At 44.5% G+C, this 23,463-nt stretch overlaps 1 protein-coding gene across 2 annotated transcripts in view; it reads left to right on the top strand.

The window, feature by feature from the left end:
- The first annotated feature begins 1,528 nt into the window (after window positions 1-1,528).
- LOC139402209 (collagen alpha-1(II) chain-like) overlaps window positions 1,529-23,463 on the top strand; it is an 86,339-nt gene continuing 64,404 nt past the window's right edge. The window contains exons 1-6 of one of the 2 annotated variants that reach the window (XM_071146315.1): window positions 1,529-1,837; window positions 6,293-6,502; window positions 9,908-9,924; window positions 10,800-10,832; window positions 13,177-13,209; window positions 14,755-14,808. In XM_071146315.1, coding sequence (XP_071002416.1) covers window positions 1,747-1,837; window positions 6,293-6,502; window positions 9,908-9,924; window positions 10,800-10,832; window positions 13,177-13,209; window positions 14,755-14,808 — 438 coding nt within the window. In that variant the 5' untranslated portion in view covers window positions 1,529-1,746. The remainder of the gene's footprint in view (window positions 1,838-6,292; window positions 6,503-9,907; window positions 9,925-10,799; window positions 10,833-13,176; window positions 13,210-14,754; window positions 14,809-23,463) is intronic. The other variant, XM_071146316.1, reaches the window with a different exon arrangement.

Raw genomic sequence — 23,463 nt, 5'->3', positions numbered from 1 at the left:
GGAGTGGGGACAACATTCTACAGGCCACAATCAACAGCCTGATCAACTCTATGTGAAGGAGATGCATAGCACTACATGAGGAAACATGTGGGCACACCAGATACCCGAATGGTTTTCTGATCCATGCCCCCTACCTTTTTTTTACAGGTATTTGTGACCAACAGATGCATATCTCTATTCCCAGTCATGTGAAATCCATAGATTAGGGCCTAATTCATTCATTTAAATTGACTGATTTCCCTATATGAACTGTAACTCAGTAAACTCTTAATTTTAAAGCTTCTATCTTTGTTCAGTATAAGTCACAAGCTCCTAATGACATTAATTAAGTTGAATTGATTAAACTAATAAATATAAAGTAATCTATTCCAAGCCTGATGGGTATTACAGGTGACACGTGCCAAATGATCCACTATGTTCCACTATGAGCAGGGATTGAATCATTGTTCTAGTTGGGTGCGCTGGTCGAATTTGACACAAATAAATCAAATCAAAACGGTGTCTGCCCTGCCCTCACTGTGGCCTGCTGCTGTGATGAGCAATCTGTACCGCCATGGCCTCGAGAAAAAAAAGAAACATATGTTCCGATCATATGAAGTTTCAAAATGCAATTGTAGGAAAAACACTGCTTTGGAAGCTTCGTCCTCTTCTCTCTGCCAAAGAGAGGAGGGTTTCCGCTTTCCGTAGGTATAATCTTCAACTCTCAATATTCAGCTCAATAGCAACTATTTTACAACGGAGATATTTTATACAACTTTGAGAGACGGAGGGGCACATGTGCACCTGCCATATTCATATAGGTCTCATGGGTAGTAGACAACAAGTGGAACGTATTTTTAGTGCATTACATTTACTGTTGGATGAATACATTACTATTATGTTTTGAGTTTCCACGTCCTCGGGTGTTGAACCCCTAATTAATTGTCGGTTTGCACGGTGATGAGGGCTAGTGTTGATGAAATGCCAGGACCGAATTCTTGTCCCAGTCCTCCGCTGATTATGAGAATGGTCAGATTGATAAAAACGGGAAAGGATCTGAGGCATTTATGTTGCTTACTACTCATAACAACTCAAGGTCCGGAAATTATTTTATCAATTACACCCCCACTAGGAAGCACTGTTGTGGCGCACTAACCCTCAGATAAAACATTTATTGGAATAAGATACAATTGAGAAAATAACAGCAATGGAATGGAAAGCATGTAAAAGTATCCTATCGATGGCAAAATCCATGCATTCTGTGTAATTGCACCAGTTCTCACTGAAGACAAATCGGTATAGCGCCTGGTATCGCAGAACGGTGAGAGGGGGAAGGTAGCCCAGACAAGTTGGAAAGAAAAAAAGTTTCACTTTTTGGGTAACCCTTTTCAGTAGCACATGGAAGAAGGAGGGGTCTGAGCCGGGTGGAAGAATAGAACTTCAGGACAGACAAATTGGTGGGAAACGGGGCTCAGATTTCAGCTTGACAGGGGGTAAGGGGCCGGACTGATATTTGGGAATATACAAAAATTCATTGAAGGCAACGGACACATAAAACTGCAGTGCCTGATCTGACGCAGGTCGGTACTACATTTCTGGAGGGGTCTGGATTCCCCATTGGGTTTTTTTTTTTTTTGGAAGGTGGTTGAATGTATGGTTCGGCTGTGTAACTGGGAACACACACACACACACAAAGAGAGAAGTCCACTCCTTTCATCCTTTCTTTTTCTTCTCCCCCAAAAGGCCCTGCATGTCTAACATTTAGACATGTTTAGCTTTGTGGATTCGAGGACTGTACTGCTACTTGTAGCAACCCAAGTCGTTCTATTAGCTGTTGTCAAATGTCAGGACGAAGACCGTAAGTGGCATTTTTTTTTTCTTCCCAAAAAATATTTATTCGAAAAAAAGTTTATGAAAATACTTGAAATGCTAAATTAACTGAAACAGATGATCAAATTCAACTTTTGAGAACTTTTATACTGTGTGTGGGGGGGGGGGGGGGGCAATAAGTCACATATATTTGGGATACACTGTGAATCGCATATGTATGTTATATTTAATTGTTGGTCATTGTTTTTCTGCTTGAGCAATTGTATTCACCGTTACACAAAGGATATGCGCGATTATTCCCATTCCACAAAGCCAGGGAAAGGTGCGGAGATAGATAAGGGAAAGGTGTCTTGAGAGCCTAATTGCTTATATTCAAATTGCACTTTCGATTGCAAAGCTGTGAATGTCACAAGTTATAACCAATTTACAACTATCGTAGATCAATGGGATTCCAATGATGTGCGTAAAAGTGATGGACTTGATATTGAGTTGCTGACTGTTTTCATATTGTTGATCCAAGTGCAGTAAGGTAATTTGATATAGCCAGTGAAGAATGTGCTGTTGAAGATTCTCGGAAATTCTACTCTATGCCATACAGATCGGAATACTCTGGTAAGGTAGAGGATTCAGCAGCTCTCCGCAAGCTATCCAATCTTCCCCGCGATCCTCCACCCGCCCTCCTCTCACAAGTTGCGCTGCCGCTGGGCTGAACACCTGCGGGTACTTTTGCAAACATTCCGAGGAGAGCGCTTTGACAGCGCTCAACTTTATTCATTTTGAGACAGACTGTGGGGACCAAAACAAACGACGAGACCAAGAAAAGGTGGTCAACCTCAAAGGTCTGTGTGTGAAAAGAGTTAACATTCCATTCCCGTCAGAGGCAATTCCAGGCGTGTTGGAGTCGGAACGGTGGAACGGTGGAACGGTGGAACGTAACGAAAATCTATTTATGTGCCGAAACCTGGGAATTATTATATTAATATCTTAATAACCCGCTTACCATATGATAACCCGCCACACATGACCCTAATATTCTGATATCCCGATTATATGCCACTTAAATCCCTCCCTATACCCATTGGCCACATTTAAGAAGCGATATTGAGACTTGGCGTGACAATCAATTCAATCGATTTAAATTGAACAGATTATTTATTTTAAATATTGTATCCTATTTATGGGGAAAATTTAGGAGACTAGGATAGGTAGCCGTTATAGAGACACTGGTGGACGGAAGCCAGGATGAATGTTCCATCCATATGATTTGAGTGCTTCCATCTGGTTCCTAGATTTACCCAGCCCCAGGCACTGACAGTCAGAGGAGAGGGAGAAATAAATATAATCTGGTATGAGGACTACTGGAAGAAAGAAAAAACATTATAAAAGAGACAGGGAGGTTATTATTGTAATTATACTAAGGCACATTTTTTTATGCATAAGAGCTCAGTGCAGACATAGTAAGGCTCCGCAATAAATAGTAGAGTAGCAAAGACAATGAGAGAGGCTAGGGGGAAAAAGAAAAACGTGCTGGCCTCCCAAATAAAACACATGAAATTGCAGACAGTCTCAGGTTACCCTTTCGGAGTGGGCTGGGGCCCCTGGAATATAATACAAGTCGTTCTTCTCCTGAGAGAGAGAGAGAGAGAAATATTTCCGACTGGGATGTGCTAAGAAGTCCTAAAGTGGCCAAAGTGGCTAGAGGAAGGAAGACTAGCAGGCTCAAAGGGGACACCCAGTCCCTGGCTGGCATCAAGTCACCGCAAGGTGGAGGAGGTCAATCCACTACCTCTACCTCTCTGGCTATGCCATTTAAGGATAGGTCTATGTGGAGATGGCCCGAGCTGAGTGAGAAGGTATTCAATCTGTGTGTCCAAAAAATGGCACCCTATTCCCTATTTAGTGAACTGCTTTTGACTAGGGCCCATACACTCTTAGAGAGAAAAAAAAGGTGCTATTTAGCTGTGCCCATAGGAGAACCCTTTGAAGAACCCTTTGGTTGCAGGTAGAACCCTTTTTGGGTTCCACGTAGAACCCTCTGTAGAAACAAGGGTTCTCCTATGGGCACAGTCGGAGAACCCTTTGGGAACCCGTTTTCTAAGAGTGTAGGGAAGAGAGAGCCTTAAATAGGGAATAGGGAGCTATTTGAGACACAATCTATATCACCATGCCATGGAAGGCTTGTGGCTAGATGTTGAAGCTGAGGGGGAAAAAAGGTATTCAATTCTCCGCCAGCAAGTTCCAACAAATTCAGCTGGGAACCATAGTTAACTCCTACATCCGTCTCTCCCACACACCTGCCTTCACTTTATTATGTTCCATCCTCCATTTTGTTTCTAAAGGAAAGAGGAGGCTGTAGCCAACTCAGGAAGACTGCAGCACAGATTAGGCCTATCCTTGTGTTTGCAATAAAGAACCAGAATCCCACTTTCTGACCACCACTTGTCCTCTATTCATCAGATGAGATAGAATAGAACAGAAATGGAATCGAACAGAAAATATTTTTCAACAGAAATAGCTAATGTTACTTAGTCAGTGCTTCACTAGGTCTTACATTGGAGCCCCAGTGACTAAGGAGATAGGTTAATTTAACCCATGTGACTAAGGAGATAGGTTAATTTAACCCATGTGACTAAGGAGATATGTTAATTCACCCCACCTGACTGAGGAGATATGTTAATTTAACCCACCTGACTGAGGAGATATGTTAATTTAACCCAAGTGACTGAGGAGATATGTTAATTTAACCCAAGTGACTGAGGAGATATGTTAATTTAACCCAAGTGATTGAGGAGATATGTTAATTTAACCCACCTGACTGAGGAAATATGTTAATTCACCCCACCTGATTGAGGAGATATGTTAATTTAACCCACCTGACTGAGGATATATGTTAATTTAACCCAAGTGATTGAGGAGATATGTTAATTTAACCCACCTGACTGAGGAGATATGTTAATTTAACCCAAGTGATTGAGGAGATATGTTAATTTAACCCAAGTGACTGAGGAGATATGTTAATTTAACCCAAGTGATTGAGGAGATATGTGAATTCACCCCACCAAGTATAGTCCCAAAAGGTTTCTGTATAAAAGCTGTCCATTTTTCCGTTCTTTGACGTTTCATGGCTTCCAGATGGGGGTTAAAAAGGCCCAATGTTTGTACAAGGCAGTAGCTCTGTCCCTTTAAGAAAGGACCTCATTCATGGCCTACAGAGGTTTGTTGGTTACCTAGACCTGACCAGGCCCCAGGCCTCTAAATGTAGCTACTTCATTCCACGTTCCGCTCATTCCACCTTCCACTCTTTTCAAGTTCCACTTGACGCCTAATGGAATGGCCTGATTGACCTCGAGCTGCCAACGTTAACTTCCGGGGCTTTTCAGCTGCGAGGTGCCAGTCATGACGTTGAGTTAGCGGTGCAGTTTGGTAGAATGATAACTTCTGGAATGAGATATTGACCCCCCCCCCCCCCTCCGGAGGGCCAGATTATTTGTTATTTTTTTTGTTAAACGCTCAAACACCTTGTTTGAACAATGCGTGTAGCCTAGTCTATGTGAAAATGGTGTCACTCGTTGCTTCGGGTTAGAAAGTCATTTCTGCCTAAAGACAAACAAACCCAGTTTATAGACAAGGGAATGAGACATGTGCAGTAGGCCTTTGTTTGGGCATCTGAGTCCATGTAGGCTACAGTTCGTTATATTTGCCTTAAAATGACTCCTCTACTTTGAAGGGAGAAGTTCAGGCTTGCGACATGGTCCACTGATCCAAAATGATGGAGACAGTACTCAGGATTCTCTTGGAAGAAAAAAATCCAAACAGTTTTGTGAGATGGTGCTGACGCCTAGTGGTTGATAATGAACCTGCAGGGGATTGGTGCCGGTCTCACCGGTGTATCTGTGTGCCTCTAAATCAACTGATGTGTTGACAAGTGATAAAGTTTACCTGGACCATGGTGGCTCTATAAACAAACAAAGGTGTTAATCGTTTTGGATAATGGGTTGTCTTTGTTGTGGGTCTGGCTCAGCCTGGTATTTCAAAACAACAAAATGGTGGACTTTTGTTGTTTACATCAAAATGTATTGTAGCCTATTGTCTAATGACTAGCCACTAACTGACATTTTATCCCTAGCTAATTGATTGATTGATTGATGATGCATTATTGTCTCTCTTCCCTCCCACCACACACACCTGCTCTGGCCTCTTGTGTTGTGTCTGGTCACACACACACACACACACACACACACACACACACACACACACACACACACACACACGCAAACACACACGCAAACACACACACACACACACACTCGCGCGCACACACACACACACACACACACACACACACACACACGCAAACACACACACACACACACACTCGCGCGCACACACACACACACACACACACACACACACACACACACACACACACACACACACACACACACACACACACACACACACACACACACTCACTCACTCACAGAGGACGTAGGCAGCTGTATGCAGGACGGACAGAGCTATAGTGACAAGGACGTATGGAAACCAGAGCCGTGTCGTATTTGTGTGTGCGACACGGGAACTGTCCTGTGTGACGAAATAATCTGCGAGGAGATTAAAGACTGCCCCAAACCTGAGATCCCATTCGGAGAGTGTTGCCCCATCTGCGTGCGGGACGGGGAAGCTCCCCCAAGTGGTCGTAATTTATTTATTTATTTACCACACATAAATAAATTACTGTCTGTCTGTGGAATTCATATTGTTACTTTTGGGAAAAAAACAGCGTAAGGAATAAACCATATCATCAGAAGATGCCTTAGGCCTATACCATTACCGATACCTGTGGCTTTGGCCCTATATAATGCTGGCCCTATATAATACTGGCCCTATATAATGCTGGCCCTATATAATGCTGGCCCTATATAATACTGGACCTATATAATGCTGGCCCTATATAATGCTGGCCCAATATAATACTGGCCCTATATAATGCTGGCCCTATATAATACTGGCCCTATACAATGCTGGCCCTATGTAATACTGGCCCTATGTAATGCTGGCCCTATATAATACTGGCCCTATATACTACTGGCCCTATATAATACTGGCCCTATATAATACTGGCCCTATATAATGCTGGCCCTATATAATGCTGTCCCTATATAATACTGGCTCTATATAATGCTGGCCCTATATAATACTGGCTCTGTTTAATGCTGGCCCTATATAATGCTGGCCCTATATAAGGCTGACCCTATATAATGCTGGCCCTATATAATGCTGGCCCTATATAATGCTGGCCCTATATAATTTTGGCCCTATATAATGCTGGCCCTATATAATGCTGGCCTTATATAATGTTGGTATATGCTGTTCTTTTCCCAAAAAAACAAATAATGAAGAACAAATAACAACAAATAACAACAAATAACAACAAATAACAGAATGACACTTCTGTATAATGTATTTCAAAGAAATGCTGCTTCAGCCATATTTTTCCATAGTTGGGTCAGCTCACCTTGGGCCCATCTTGCTTGGATATTACTCCAGCCAGCCAGCCAGGCATCCAGCCAGCCAGCCAGCACCAGTATGATGACCACATGTGGGAGTCATTACCTCACTTTAACAGACATGGCCTAGCATACTGACTACCGCTGCAGACTCTCTCGCTCTCTCTTTCATCTCTGCAGAATACAGCAAATGTGATTTGAAAGAGAATAGAGAAAGAGGAGAGACAGCAAAGGAGAGAGAGAGAAATAGAGAGGGGGAGAGAGAGAAAAAAAGTTGTGAGAGAGAGAGAGAGCAAGAGAGAAAAAGTTGTGAGAGAGAGAGAGAGAGAGAGAGAGAAAGAGAGAGGAAAGACAGCGAAGAAGAGAGAGAAATAGAGTGGGGGAGAGAGAAAGAACAGAGAGAGAGAAAAAAAATAGAGAGAGAGAGGGAGAATGGAGAGAGAGGGAGAATAGAGAGAAAGAGAAAGAGAGGGAGAATAGGGAGAGAGAGAATAGAGAGAGAGAGAGAGAGAGGGAGGGAGAATAGGGAGAGAGAGAATAGAGAGAGAGAGAGAGAGAGAGAGAGAGAGAGAGAGAGAGAGAGAGAGAGGGAGAATAGGGAGAGAGAGAATAGAGAGAGAGAGAGAGAGAGAGAGAGGGGAGGGAGAATAGAGAGAGAGAGAAAGAGAGGGAAAATAGAGAGAGAGAGAATAGAGAGAGAGAGAGAGAGAGAGAGAGAGAGAGAGAGAGAGAGAGAGAGGGAGAATAGAGGGAGAAAGAGAGGGAGAATAGAGAGAGAGAGAGAGAGAGATAGAGAGAGAGAGAGAGAGAGAGAGGGAGAATAGAGAGAGGGAGAATAGAGAGAGGGATCATTGAGAGAGAGAGAGAGAGAGAGAGAGAGAGAGGGAGAATAGAGAGAGAGAGAAAGAGAGGGAAAATAGAGAGAGAGAATAGAGAGAGAGAGAGAGAGAGAGAGAGAGAGAGAGGGAGAATAGAGGGAGAAAGAGAGGGAGAATAGAGAGAGAGAGAGAGAGAGAGAGAGAGAGAGAGAGAGAGAGAGGGAGAATAGAGAGAGGGAGAATAGATAGAGAGAGAGAGGGGGGGAGAATAGAGAGAGGGAGAATAGAGAGAGAGAGAGAGAGAGAGAGGGAGAATAGAGAGAGGGAGGGAGGCTCTATGGAAGGTGGAGAGGAATTAGAGCAGTGATACAGCATTACACTGTGTTAAAACAATAGCATTAATTCTGCTGTGTCCCGAGACTCAGTTCACATTCTGGGTTAATATCCTAACAATGAAGGGGCCTGTTGTGAGATAGAACTCGTATGTTGCCAATGCCATATGGGATTTGTCAACTCAGCTCTTTTGATCTGAACTGAGCAATCAAGCGTTTGTCATCGAATATGTTCGAAGAGCATCTTTGAAAGCAGAAGTGTCATTTGTATTTTATATACATGTTTTATACTGGACATGACCTATACTGCTTTGATTCCTTTTTACTTGATACAATATGACATGAGTATTGTATTTGAGTACTTTACTTTGAGTACTGTATTTGAGTACTGTATTTGAGTACTCTACTTTGAGTACTGTATTTGAGTACTATATTTGAGTACTTTACTTTGAGTACTGTATTTGAGTACTCTACTTTGAGTACTGTATTTGAGTACTTTACTCTGAGTACTGTATTTGAGTACTGTATTTGAGTACTGTATTTGAGTACTTTACTTTGAGTACCGTATTTGAGTACTGTATTTGAGTACTTTACTTTGAGTACCGTATTTGAGTACTGTATTTGGGTACTGTATTTAAGTACTGTATTTGAGTACTGTATTTGAGTACTTTACTTTGAGTACCGTATTTGAGTACTGTATTTGAGTACTGTATTTGGGTACTGTATTTGAGTACTGTATTTGAGTACTGTATTTGGGTACTGTATTTGAGTACTGTATTTGGGTACTGTATTTGAGTACTTTACTTTGAGTACTGTATTTGAGTACTGTATTTGAGTACTGTATCTTGGACAGATATTTGCTTAGATAAACCTTCTATGGGCATATGTATTTTCCCTGTCTCTTGCTCTGTATGACCTATCTCCCCTGCTTTACTTCTGTCCCCTCCTGAGATGGTGCTACAACCAACACTTTGTTCAAATCCTCATGGGTTCTTTGGTTTTTTAGGATTATCTACACTATGATTTGGGGTGGTGGTCTGCAAATGCTATTCCATTCTGGTGCTTTAGGTTGTGTCCCAAATGACACCCTCTTCTCTATATAGTGCACTACTTTTGACCAGAGCCCTAAGGGCCCAAAAGTGCACTATATGGGGAATAGGGTGGCATTTTGGCATGCATCCTTAGAATACAGTAATTGAGGTTATTAAATAGTTCTGGTTTCCTGCAGTCTGCCTGGCTAGCAGTGAGGGAGGACAGACCTAGTGGGTTATTTCACTACCATTGTTTTAATATCCATCCATCCATCTCTCTCTCTCTCTCTGTCTCTCTCTCTCTCTCTCTCTTTCTCTCTCTCTCTCTCTCTCTCTCTCTGTCTCTCTCTCTCTCTCTCTCTCTCTCTCTCTCTCTCTCCTTTCATCGCTCTCTTCCTTCGTACCAACAGGGGCCCCCGGAGCTAAGGTGAGACAATGTTGGGTTTGGTGTGTTTTTGTTTGTGTGTCTGTGTGTCTGTGTGTCTGTGTGTCTGTGTGTCTGTCTGTCTGTCTGTCTGTCTGTCTGTCTGTCTGTCTGTCTGTCTGTCTGTGAGGGCTTCAATTAGCTGTGAACCTGGACTAATACCAAAGCTAAACTCTGTGTTTTGACAGATTGAGGTGATTCTTTGATGTGAGCAGCAGTCAGACAGTTAATAACAATGTCTTCTCCAGCCTCGTACAGCACATACCAGATCTATGTCTCTAATGAGAAGGTCTCAGCCTGGAATCTACGCTGAACGTTGCTCTGTTTCCCTATTGTTACAACACAGCTCAGTGATAAGTGACGTTGTTAACCCCTCTGCGCACGGAACCCGCTAGCGGGCTGAAATTCCACAACATACGGTGATCGCTACATAAATAGTCATATTAAACATTCATGAAAATACAAGTGTCTCACATGTTTCGAAAGCCTAGAATATTGCTAATCCAACTGCGTTGTCAGATTTAAAAAAGGATTTACTGCGAAAGAATACGATGCGATTATCTGTACTCAATTACAGTACTCAAAGTAAAGTACTCATAAAAATAAAAAAAATTAAAAGTATCTTCAGTTTGGAGTGAAGCAAGTAGATCTAGGAATCATTTTGTAATGTTACGTCTCACTTTGTTGTTGGTATCGTTTCTCTGTTTTGTCTTCCACAGGGATGACTTTGCCTGCCGTTCGTATCACTGTTTCTTTATAGACAGGGTAGACAGTAATAGAAATCAATTCAAGTGAATGCAGGTCATCTCCCTATTTTTCTATTCTCTATTCCTAAAGAATCACTCATGTCGTTGCTTCCTGTCTTTCTTTCCCAACAGGGTCAGAAAGGGGAACCAGGAGATATCACAGATGTGAGTAAACTCCAACGGTCCACATTACACCTCTATCTGAATAATCTGTCTTCATATCTTCGCCACCTCTGGCTGGTCTACAGTAGTCTTTTTCCCCCCTGTTGCGTTTCCAGGCAGAGGGTCTTGCCTCACCTCTGAGCACGAGGCCGACATTTGAGTATTACTATTTTGAATCAAACACAGAGACTTTTTGTGTGTGTGTTTTTGTTGTTGTAGAGGCACAATGAGCAACAGAACATGGTGACATGGTGACGGGTATTGCTAGTGTTATATATTGTTTGTAAAGGGACTAACATTGCACTTACGGACAGTTAAGGCACTAGGACAGTATAGTATTAGCTACGGAATCATTCTCCCTGCTGTGAAGTGGATTGTCCTGGTAATGACACAGGAACAGAGGCCAGGTCATCGGAAGGCTGTTCGGGCCGTTCATTACAATAACAACAATACACTTGATTTGTTCAGCACCTAACATGCAGCTCAAAATGCTTTAACAAATGAGCACATAAAAGGGTGAAAAGATGATAACATTAGCTAGACCTGGATAGGGTTAGGGTTGGCCTAAATTTGAGTCATATTTCCTGGTCAGGTCTGGTTAGGTTTATTACACATTTAACCCACATTTCATTTTTTGGTGGGGGCTTTATTTCATTTTATTAGAGCTGACTTGGGTTAGGGTTAGCACACTCAGAAGGCAGAGAACCAAACACAACAAAACCTTAATTCCTTCATTCCCTCTCAGCAGTAGTATCAGATCCCTACTGTAAAAAACTGCAGACAGAGAGAGAGAGAGAGAGGGGGGGGGGAGAGAGAGAGGGGAGGGAGCTCAGTTGATCCCCACTCTCTGCTACACACATGTAAATACTTTATTCTACTCTGCTCTCCTCTCTCTCTCTCTCTCTCTCTCTCTCTCTCTCTCTGTGTCTCTCTCTCTCTCTCTCTCTCTGTGTCTCTCTCTCTCTCTCTCTCTCTCTCTCTCTCTCTCTGTCTCTCTCTCTCTCACTGTGTCTCTCTCTCTCTCTCTCTGTCTCTCTCTGTCTCGCTCTCTCTCTCTCACTGTGTCTCTCTCTCTCTCTCTCTCTCTCTCTCTCTCTCTCTCTCTCTCTCTGTGTCTCTCTCTCTCTCTCTCTCTCTGTCTCTCTCTGTCTCTCTCTCTCTCTCTCACTGTGTCTCTCTCTCTCTCTCTCTCTCTCTCTCTGTCTCTCTCTCTCTCACTGTGTCTCTCTCTCTCTCTCTCTGTGTCTCTCTCTGTCTCGCTCTCTCTCTCTCACTGTGTCTCTCTCTCTCTCTCTCTCTCTCTCTCTCTGTCTCTCTCTCTCTCACTGTGTCTCTCTCTCTCTCTCTCTCTGCTCTCCTCTCTCTCTCTCTCTCTCTCTGCTCTCCTCTCTCTCTCTCTCTCTCTGCTCTCTCCTCTCTCTCTCTCCCTCCCTCTCTCTCTCTCTGTCTCTCTCTCTCACTCTCTGCTCTCCTCTCTCTCTCTCTCTCTCTCTCTCTCTCTGCTCTCCTCTCTCTCTAATCTCTCTGCTCTCTCCTCTCTCTCTCTCCCTCCCTCTCCTCTCTCTCTCTCTCCCTCTCTCTCTCTCTGTCTCTCTCTCTCTCTCTCCCTCCCTCTCTCTCTCTCTCTCTCTCTCTCTCTCTCTCTCTCTCTCTCTCTCTCTCTCTCTCTCTCTCTCTTTATCTATCTCTCTCTCTGTCTCTCTCCCTTTCTTTCTTTATTTCTCTCTTTCGTTCTCTTCCAGGAAATAACAGGACATTGTTTGCTGTCATTTATTATGCATACCCTTGAAATGTATGTGATTAGCAACGGTATACTATTATAGGGGAAATAAACTTCTTGACAGCTATCCTTAAACTCGTTAACAATATTAAAACTATTGTATTCAGCACTTCGAGGGGATATAAAGGTCAGATTTATATTTCACGCGTCCAATTCAAAAGAATATGAGAAAATTAACATCATCATTTTTTTTGGGGGGGGGGGGGGGGGGGGACGGGACTTCCTGTGTCTGGTTTTAAAGTCATTATAAGTACTAGGTGGACCTTCTAACTTTAATCACACACACTGTATATAGACTTTCTTTTTTTTATATTGTATTATTGATTGTATGTTTGTTTATTCATGTGTAACTCTGTGTTGTTGTTTCTGTCGTACTGCTTTGCTTTATCTTGGCCAGGTCGCAGTTAGAAATTATAACTTGTTCTCAACTAGCCTACCTGGTTAAATAAATAAAGACGAAATAAGAAATAAATAAATAAAAATCAACCCTGCGATTGAACGTAGGAAGAAAACAACTCACGACTGACTACAATGTGACTAGTTCTTCTTCTGTTTCCTGTTTCTCAGGTCGTAGGACCAAGAGGACCTGGAGGCCCTTTGGTATGGAAACCATTTCAACATGCCCCCCCCTGTTGAACATGTCCCCCCCCCCCTGTTGAACATGTCCCCCCCCCCCCCCTGTTGAACATGTCCCCACCCCTGTTGAACATGTCCCCACCCCTGTTGAACATGTCCCCCCCCCCTGTTGAACATGTCCCCCCCCTTGTTGAACATGTCCCCACCCCTGTTGAACATGTCCCCACCCCTGTTGAACATGTCCCCACCCCTGTTGAACATGTCCCCACCCCTGTTGAACATGTCCCCACCCCTGTTGAACATGTCCCCACCCTTGTTGAACATGTCCCCACCCCTGTTGAACATGTCCCCACCCCTGTTGAACATGTCCCCACCCCTGTTGAACATGTCCCCACCCCTGTTGAACATGTCCCCACCCCTGTTGAACATGTCCCCACCCCTGTTGAACATGTCCCCACCCTTGTTGAACATGTCCCCACCCCTGTTGAACATGTCCCCACCCCTGTTGAACATGTCCCCACCCTTGTTGAACATGTCCCCACCCCTGTTGAACATGTCCCCACCCTTGTTGAACATGTCCCCACCCTTGTTGAACATGTCCCCACCCCTGTTGAACATGTCCCCACCCCTGTTGAACATGTCCCCACCCTTGTTGAACATGTCCCCACCCCTGTTGAACATGTCCCCACCCCTGTTGAACATGTCCCCACCCCTGTTGAACATGTCCCCACCCCTGTTGAACATGTTGAACATGTCCCCACCCCTGTTGAACATGTCCCCACCCCTGTTGAACATGTCCCCACCCCTGTTGAACATGTCCCCACCCCTGTTGAACATGTCCCCACCCCTGTTGAACATGTCCCCACCCCTGTTGAACATGTTCCCCTCCCTGTTTTTTTTTGTTTTGAATTTTACCCCTTTTTCTCCCCAATTTCGTGGTATCCAATTGTTTAGTAGCTACTATCTTGTCTTATCGCTACAACTCCCATACGGGCTCGGGAGAGACGAAGGTTGAAAGTCGTGCGTCCTCCGATACACAACGCAACCAAGCCGCACTGCTTCTTAACACAGCGCGCATCCAAACCGGAAGCCAGCCGCACCAATGTGTCGGAGGAAACACCGTGCACCTGGCAACCTTGGTTAGCGTGCACTGCGCCCGGCCCGCCACAGGAGTCGCTGGTGCGCGATGAGACAAGGATTTCCCTACCGGCCACGCCCTCCCTAACCCGGACGACGCTAGGCCAATTGTGCGTCGCCCCACGGACCTCGCGGGTTCGGCCGGTTGCGACAGAGCCTGGGCGCGAACTCAGAGTCTCTGCCCTTAACTACTGCGCCACCCGGGAGGCCCTCCCGTTTTTTATCATCTTTAATAACAGCGTCCTGTATTATGTGTGTGCAGTGCGATCCAAATGGCATCATATTCCGCTATTTAGTGCACTACTTTTCAACAGATCCCTATGGGGTCCTGGTCAAAAGTAGTGCACTACATGGGGAATAAGGTGGTATTTTGGATGTACGTTTAGTGTTCAGATGTACCTGAATACTCACTAGTCTTTCCTCCCTCCTCAGGGCCCCCCAGGAGAGCAGGGACCACGTGGAGACAGAGGAGACAAAGGAGATAAGGTGAGTTTTATAGCGGAACACATTTTCCATTCCATTCCCTTCTCTCTCTCTCTCTCTCTCTCTCTCTCTCTCTCTCTCTCTCTCTCTCTCTCTCTCTCTCTCTCTCTCTCTCTCTCTCTCTCTCTCTCTCTCTCTCTCTCTCTCTCTCTCTCTCTCTCTCTCTCTCTCTCTCTCTCTCTCTCTCTCTGTCTCTGTCTCTGTCTCTCCCTCTCTGTCTCTCTCTCTCTAAGACTGTGAAAAATGCATCACTCATAGTTTTTCCTATTGGTCTGGATAGATATATAGAGAGAATTCTCTGGTTTGGAGGAGCTGCTAGTCTCATTTGCTTGATTTGGGGAGCAGAGCTGAGAGCAGCTCAATGCTGCCATGGGTACTTTCCATTATACTGTGTATGTGGTCTGGCTTCGACTTTGATTCAAAGGTTGTTTAACAGATGTGTGAGAAGAAGAAGCCGGTGTGTGTGTGCGTGTGTGTGTGTGTGTGTGTGTGTGTGTGTGTTTGTGTGTGTGTGTGTGTATGAGAAACTGTGAAGCCGTAATGTAAACCTATGGCTGTCAGGAAAACGACAGTTCAACCCACCGCCAATCACGGTATAGTAAATCAGTGTTGTTAGCCTAGAGAGATGCTGTGATGACTGTAATCTGTGTTAAACACCTGTCAACATCATGGCCTCAGCCGCAGTCATAGCTCCAGGCCATGCTTCGGTGCTGTTTCAGTCTTTGTTTTTGCATAATGTCTTGGCGATAGATGGTTATGAATCTATTTTCTTCAGGTTGTCTGGATGAATGGGTTTTTTGATGAGAGATGTTCTGATCATGAATATTTTTCACACAGAGCAGTTAGAGGTTGTCTTCAAGAAGCTGCTGTTCTTTTATATGATTAGAATAAAAAAAATTTAAAAACGTTCTGGTTGGCCTTGGGTATGTAGGTATCCTATTGGTTAAGAGGCGGCAGGGTATCCTATTGGTTAAGGGACGGCAGGGTATCCAAATCAAAATCAAATCGAATGTATTTATATAGCCCTTCGTACATCAGCTGATATCTCAAAGTGCTGTACAGAAACCCAGCCTAAAACCCCAAACAGCAAGCAATGCAGGTGTAGAAGCACGGTGGCTAGGAAAAACTCCCTAGAAAGGCCAAAACCTAGGAAGAAACCTAGAGAGGAACCAGGCTATGTGGGGTGGCCAGTCCTCTTCTGGCTGTGCCGGGTGGAGATTATAACAGAACATGGCCAAGATGTTCAAATGTTCATAAATGACCAGCATGGTCCAATAATAATAAGGCAGAACAGTTGAAACTGGAGCAGCAGCACGGCCAGGTGGACTGGGGACAGCAAGGAGTCATCATGTCAGGTAGTCCTGAGGCTCAGGTCCTCCGAGAGAGAGAAAGAAAGAGAGGAAGAGAGAATTCGAGAGAGCACAATTAAATTCACACAGGACACCGAATAGGACAGGAGAAGTACTCCAGATATAACAAACTGGCCCTAGCCCCCCGACACATAAACTACTGCAGCATAAATACTGGAGGCTGAGACAGGAGGGGTCAGGAGATCCTACCTATCCTAGTGGTTAAGGGGTGGCAGGGTATCCTAGTGGTTAAGGGGTGGCAGGGTATCCTATTGGTTAAGAGGCGGCAGGGTATCCTATTGGTTAAGAGGCGGCAGGGTATCCTAGTGGTTAAGGGGCGTCAGGGTATCCTAGTGGTTAAGGGACGGCAGGGTATCCTATTAGTTAAGGGGCGTCAGGGTATCCTAGTGGTTAAGGGGAGGCAGGGTATCCTAGTGGTTAAGGGGCGTCAGGGTATCCTAGTGGTTAAGGGGAGGCAGGGTATCCTATTAGTTAAGGGGTGTCAGGGTATCCTAGTGGTTAAGGGACGGCAGGGTATCCTAGTGGTTAAGGGGAGGCAGGGTATCCTAGTGGTTAAGGGGAGGCAGGGTATCCTATTAGTTAAGGGGCGTCAGGGTATCCTAGTGGTTAAGGGACGGCAGGGTATCCTATTAGTTAAGGGGTGTCAGGGTATCCTAGTGGTTAAGGGGAGGCAGGGTATCCTAGTGGTTAAGGGGAGGCAGGGTATCCTAGTGGTTAAGGGGAGGCAGGGTATCCTAGTGGTTAAGGGGAGGCAGGGTATCCTATTAGTTAAGGGGAGGCAGGGTATCCTAGTGGTTAAGGGGAGGCAGGGTATCCTAGTGGTTAAGGGGAGGCAGGGTATCCTAGTGGTTAAGGGGAGGCAGGGTATCCTAGTGGTTAAGGGGAGGCAGGGTATCCTATTAGTTAAGGGGAGGCAGGGTATCCTATTAGTTAAGGGGAGGCAGGGTATCCTAGTGGTTAAGGGGAGGCAGGGTATCCTAGTGGTTAAGGGGAGGCAGGGTATCCTAGTGGTTAAGGGGAGGCAGGGTATCCTAGTGGTTAAGGGGAGGCAGGGTATCCTAGTGGTTAAGGGGAGGCAGGGTATCCTAGTGGTTAAGGGGCGGCAGGGTATTCTAGTGGTTAAGGGGTGGCAGGGTATCCTAGTGGTTAAGGGGAGGCAGGGTATCCTAGTGGTTAAGAGGCGGCAGGGTAGACTAGTGGTTAGTGTGTTGGGCCAGTAACCAAAAGGTGGCTAGTTGAAATCCCTGAGCTGACTTGGTGTAAACATCTGATGATGTACCCTTGAGCATGGCTCTTAAACCGTAATTGCTCCTGTAAGTTGCAATGTTGTAAGAGTGTATATGCTAAATGTACAAGTAAAATGTCTGCCACGTTGGAGGTTGTTTCTTTAGGTTGTAATTTAATATAGTAGTTTTAATGAGACATGTTCCTTTTTGGCCCCAGGCTACTCTTTGGTTCTGTGTCATTTTCTGTGTATGTGTAATGATTTTAGAGGTCGGTTGGTAGGTAGGTAGGTAGGTAGGTAGGTAGGTAGGTAGTAGGTAGGTAGTAGGTAGGTAGGTAGTTGGTAGGTTGGTAGGTTGGTAGGTAGGTAGGTAGGTAGGTAGGTAGGTAGGTAGGTAGGTAGGTAGGTAGGTAGGTAGGTAGGTAGGTAGTTGGTAGGTAGGTAGGTAGGTAGGTAGTTGGTAGGTAGGTAGGTAGGTAGGTAGGTAGGTAGGTAGGTAGGTAGGTAGGTAGGTAGGTAGGGAAGGTAGGTAGGTAGGTAGGTAGGTAGGTAGGTAGGTAGGTAGTTGGTAGGTAGGTAGGTAAGTAGGTAGTTGGTAGGTAGGTAGGTAGGTAGGTAGGTATTTGGTAGGTAGGTAGGTAGGTAGTTGGTAGGTAGGTAGGTAGGTAGGTAGTTAGGTAGGTAGGTAGGTAGGTAGGTAGGTATGTACGTAGGTAGGTAGGTAGGTAGGTAGGTAGGTAGGTAGGTAGGTAGGTAGGTAGGTAGGTAGGTAGGTAGGTAGGTAGGTAGGTAGTTGTTAGGTAGGTAGGTAGGTAGGTAGGTAGGTAGGTAGGTAGGTAGGTGAATACATTTCCCCCAGTCTGCCTACACTCATTTCATTGAGACATTTGAGTTCTCTTAGAGGTTCATTGTTTTGTTGTGACTGGATGGGAAACTGACCTGTGGTGTGTTGGCTGAAGCACACTGAAGACGGCCACAGAGATCCTATCAACCTCTAATACGTCACGCTATGGTGAAGGCCAACTGTCACTCACACAGTGACAGACTAGTCTCTTTCTCAGTTGGCTAAGATGGTTGATTTTATGGGACACGTCTTCTTGTGCTGAGGCTTCTGAGTTTGATCCCCTCTCGGGGCAGAATAGATCTGCCGTCTGTTAAAATGACTCCACGACCCAGATTGGTTTTTTTGTCATGGATTGTTATGGGGTTGTTTATTGAAAGCGAGGCCATACTGAGTCTTTGCCTTAGGACAGTAAAAGGCTTTAACTTACATAAGTCTGGTCGACTTTACGTGACAGGGACAATGCACATTGATCACCATGGTTGTCTCCCAAATGACACCCTATTCCCATATAGTGCACTACAGTACATTGTGACCAGGTCCCATAGGGATCAACAGTAGTGCACTACAGTACATTGTGACCAGGTCCCATAGAGATCAACAGTAGTGCACTACGGTACATTGTGACCAGGTCCCATAGAGATCAACAGTAGTGCACTACAGTACCAGTCCCATAGAGATCAACAGTAGTGCACTACAGTACATTGTGACCAGGTCCCATAGAGATCAACAGTAGTGCACTACAGTACATTGTGACCAGGTCCCATAGAGATCAACAGTAGTGCACTACGGTACATTGTGACCAGGTCCCATAGGGATCAACAGTAGTGCACTACAGTACATTGTGACCAGGTCCCATAGAGATCAACAGTAGTGCACTACAGTACATTGTGACCAGGTCCCAAAGAGATCAACAGTAGTGCACTACAGTACATTGTGACCAGGTCCCATAGGGATCAACAGTAGTGCACTACGGTACATTGTGACCAGGTCCCATAGAGATCAACAGTAGTGCACTACGGTACATTGTGACCTGGTCCCATAGAGATCAACAGTAGTGCACTACAGTACATTGTGACCAGGTCCCATAGAGATCAACAGTAGTGCACTATATAGGGAAAATTATGCCTTTTGGGGTGCATCCCTATGAGTCTTTGACCTGGGAAGGAAGGTGTTTACGGTTGGGAATACGTCCTCTATCACACCCTGGTGCTTATGATGGATTCCCACTATTCTTTACCTCAGCATAGGTCAACAGAGGTCATGGACTTTTTTTTATCAGGTATTGGTTTAATTCACATTTTCAGTCCACAATTTGCTTTTCTAGTTTATTAATTTTTTGATCATTATTTTTTTTACAGAAACATTTACAACTATTAAATCTTTGTTTGCACCAAAAAAAATGAAAAGGGAATGAGTGTAGTGGTGAACACATTCCTTCCTGGATCATTTCTCTGGACCATAGACTGTGGTGGGCTGGTTACTCTGGACCATAGACTGTGGTGGGCTGGTTTCCCTGGACCATAGACTGTGGCTGGCTGTTTTCCCTGGACCATAGACTGTGGTGGGCTGGTTTCTCTGAACCATAGACTGTGGTGGGCTGGTTTCTCTGGACCATAGACTGTGGTGGGCTGGTTACTCTGGACCATAGACTGTGGTGGGCTGGTTTCTCTGGACCATAGACTGTGGTGGGCTGGTTTCTCTGGACCATAGACTGTGGTGGGCTGGTTTCTCTGGACCATAGACTGTGGTGGGCTGGTTTCTCTGGACCATAGACTGTGGTGGGCTGGTTTCTCTGGACCATAGACTGTGGTGGGCTGGTGTCTCTGGACCATAGACTGGTGGGCTGGTTTCTCTGGACCATAGACTGTGGTGGGCTGGTTTGTCTGGACCATAGACTGTGGTGGGCTGGTTTCTCTGGACCATAGACTGTGGTGGGCTGGTTTCTCTGGACCATAGACTGTGGTGGGCTGGTTTCTCTGGACCATAGACTGTGGTGGGCTGGTTACTCTGGACCATAGACTGTGGTGGGCTGGTTTATCTGGACCATAGACTGTGGTGGGCTGGTTTCTCTGGACCATAGACTGTGGTGGGCTGGTTTCTCTGGACCATAGACTGTGGTGGGCTGGTTTCCCTGGACCATAGACTGGTGGGCTGGTTTCTCTGGACCATAGACTGTGGTGGGCTGGTTTCTCTGGACCATAGACTGTGGTGGGCTGGTTTCTCTGGACCATAGACTGGTGGGCTGGTTTCTCTGGACCATAGACTGTGGTGGGCTGGTTTCTCTGGACCATAGACTGGTGGGCTGGTTTCCCTGGACGTGTTTTAAGCACTTTTCACCACCAACTCCTTCTTCTGGTTGTTGAATGAGCTGCATCTCCACAACACCTATTGTTGGGATTAGGATTGCAGTTACATTTATATTGTACTATTGAGGTGTATCAGAACAGTGTGTACCATGAGATAAGAATCACACATTTTGACATTTTGTACTGTCTGTTTTTCACAAAGTGACTCAGAGAAAATGGCGGATTGTCATCATCCGTAGTCTGAGGGGAATATTTGCCAATCCTTCATGTAGTTGTCAGGAAGTGTTTGGAAAGGATTCAGTTTGGTTTTAAGTTAACAATGTCTGCCTGGCCAGGTTAGAATGATTTATCATAGGTATTACTAGAGTTCACAATTCATCTGGAAATAGATACTGTCTTGGATGAAAAGATTTCTGGACTTTCTAAAAATGTTTTACTGTGAAAGGTTTTATTTGTTTTTATGAATGACAAGATACTTTTTTTGTTTGTTGCCAAGGCAGATATTTTGGGGAATCAGATGTCAAGTGAATCTGATCCACTGAATCATAATGTCAAGTGAATCTGATCCACTGAATCATAATGTCAAGTGAATCTGATCCACTGAATCATAATGTCAAGTGAATCTGATCCACTGAATCATAATGTCAAGTGAATCTGATCCACTGAATCATGATGTCAAGTGAATCTGATCCACTGAATCATAATGTCAAGTGAATCTGATCCACTGAATCATAATGTCAAGTGAATCTGATCCACTGAATCATAATGTCAAGTGAATCTGATCCACTGAATCATAATGTCAAGTGAATCTGATCCACTGAATCATGATGTCAAGTGAATCTGATCCACTGAATCATAATGTCAAGTGAATCTGATCCACTGAATCAGATGTCAAGTGAATCTGATCCACTGAATCATAATGTCAAGTGAATCTGATCCACTGAATCATAATGTCAAGTGAATCTGATCCACTGAATCAGATGTCAAGTGAATATGATCCACTGTATCAACATTTTTCTGGACCTTAATGTTTTTTAGACATAATATACACTGCTCAATAAAAAAAATAACAAAGGGAACACTTAAACAACACAATGTAACTCCAAGTCAATCACACTTCTGTGAAATCAAACTGTCCACTTAGGAAGCAACACTGATTGACAATAAATTTCACATGCTGTTGTGCAAATGGAATAGACAACAGGTGGAAATTATAGGCAATTAGCAAGACACCCCCAATAAAGGAGTGGTTCTGCAGGTGGTGACCACAGACCACTTCTCAGTTCCTATGCTTCCTGGCTGATGTTTTGGGTCACTTTTGAATGCTGGTGGTGCTTTCACTCTAGTGGTAGCATGAGACGGAGTCTACAACCCACACAAGTGGCTCAGGTAGTGCAGCTCATCCAGGATGGAACATCAATGCGAGCTGTGGCAAGAAGGTTTGCTGTGTCTGTCAGCGTAGTGTCCAGAGCAAGGAGGCGCTACCAGGAGAAAGGCCAGTACATCAGGAGACGTGGAGGAGGCCGTAGGAGGGCAACAACCCAGCAGCAGGACCGCTACCTCTGCCTTTGTGCAAGGAGGAGCAGGAGGAGCACTGCCAGAGCCCTGCAAAATTACCTCCAGCAGGCCACAAATGTGCATGTGTCTGCTCAAACATTCAGAAACAGACTCCATGAGGGTGGTATGAGGGCCCTACGTCCACAGGTGGGGGTTGTTCTTACAGCCGAGATGAGATCCTCAGACCCCTTGTGAGACCATATGCTGGTGCGGTTGGCCCTGGGTTCCTCCTAATGCAAGACAATGCTAGACCTCATGTGGCTGGAGTGTGTCAGCAGTTCCTGCAAGAGGAAGTCATTGGTGCTATGGACTGGCCCGCCCGTTACCCAGACCTGAATCCAATTGAGCACATCTGGGACATCATGTCTCGCTCCATCCACCAATGCCACGTTGCACCACAGACTGTCCAGGAGTTGGTGGATGCTTTAGTCCAGGTCTGGGAGGAGATCCCTCAGGAGACCATCCGCCACCTCATCAGGAGCATGCCCAGGCGTTGTAGAGGCACGTGGAGGCCACACACACTACTGAGCCTCATTTTGATTTGTTTTAAGGACATTACTTCAAAGTTGGATCAGCCTGTAGTGTGGTTTTCCACTTTAATTTTGAGTGTGACTCTAAATCCAGACCTCCATGGGTTGATAAATTTGATTTCCATTGATAATTTGTGTGATTTAGTTGTCAGCACATTCAACTATGTAAAGAAAAAAGTATTTAATAAGACTATTTCATTCATTCAGATCTAGGATGTGTTATTTTAGTGTTCCCTTAATTTTTTTGAGCAGTGTATACATATATATATTATAAATGCTGGAAATAATTGAGTTCATGTCCAATTCCTTCTGGGGATTTTAGCTTTAGTTGACGGCCTGTAAATGAGTTGAAGAGTAGCATTACTATTGCACCTGTAAATCTGGAATGTAGTCATTTTGGAAAAACAAAATGGCACTTATCTATATGAGAGAGAGAGAGAGAGAGAGAGAGAGAGAGAGAGAGAGAGAGAGAGAGAGAGAGAGAGGGAGAGACATTTTCATCTGAAGTATAGACCTTACGTCATATTTTGTGACTGTTATTTTTAATCTAAATTTTCTTAGATTTGATCTGCCTTTCTCTTTCTCCTACTGGTGGACATGGCTGATCTGGAGGAGATAAAGTTTAAAGTTCAAGAGCTTTATTGTCCATGTAATGATACATTCATGGATATTTAAATATATATATATATACTAGTTCATGGATATATATAATAGTTTTCTGTTTAGATGGAAGATACTGTATGATATGTTGTTTCAGGCTATTTCTACTGTTGTTGTGACTTCAGGCCTTTATTGGTCTTAACTCCTACTTCCTGAAAAGAAAGCT

Source organism: Oncorhynchus clarkii, unplaced genomic scaffold (genome assembly GCF_045791955.1).
Source record: "Oncorhynchus clarkii lewisi isolate Uvic-CL-2024 unplaced genomic scaffold, UVic_Ocla_1.0 unplaced_contig_4274_pilon_pilon, whole genome shotgun sequence".
In the NCBI taxonomy this organism is placed as follows: Eukaryota; Metazoa; Chordata; class Actinopteri; order Salmoniformes; family Salmonidae; genus Oncorhynchus; species Oncorhynchus clarkii.
This window is presented reverse-complemented; position numbering and strand designations above follow the sequence as displayed.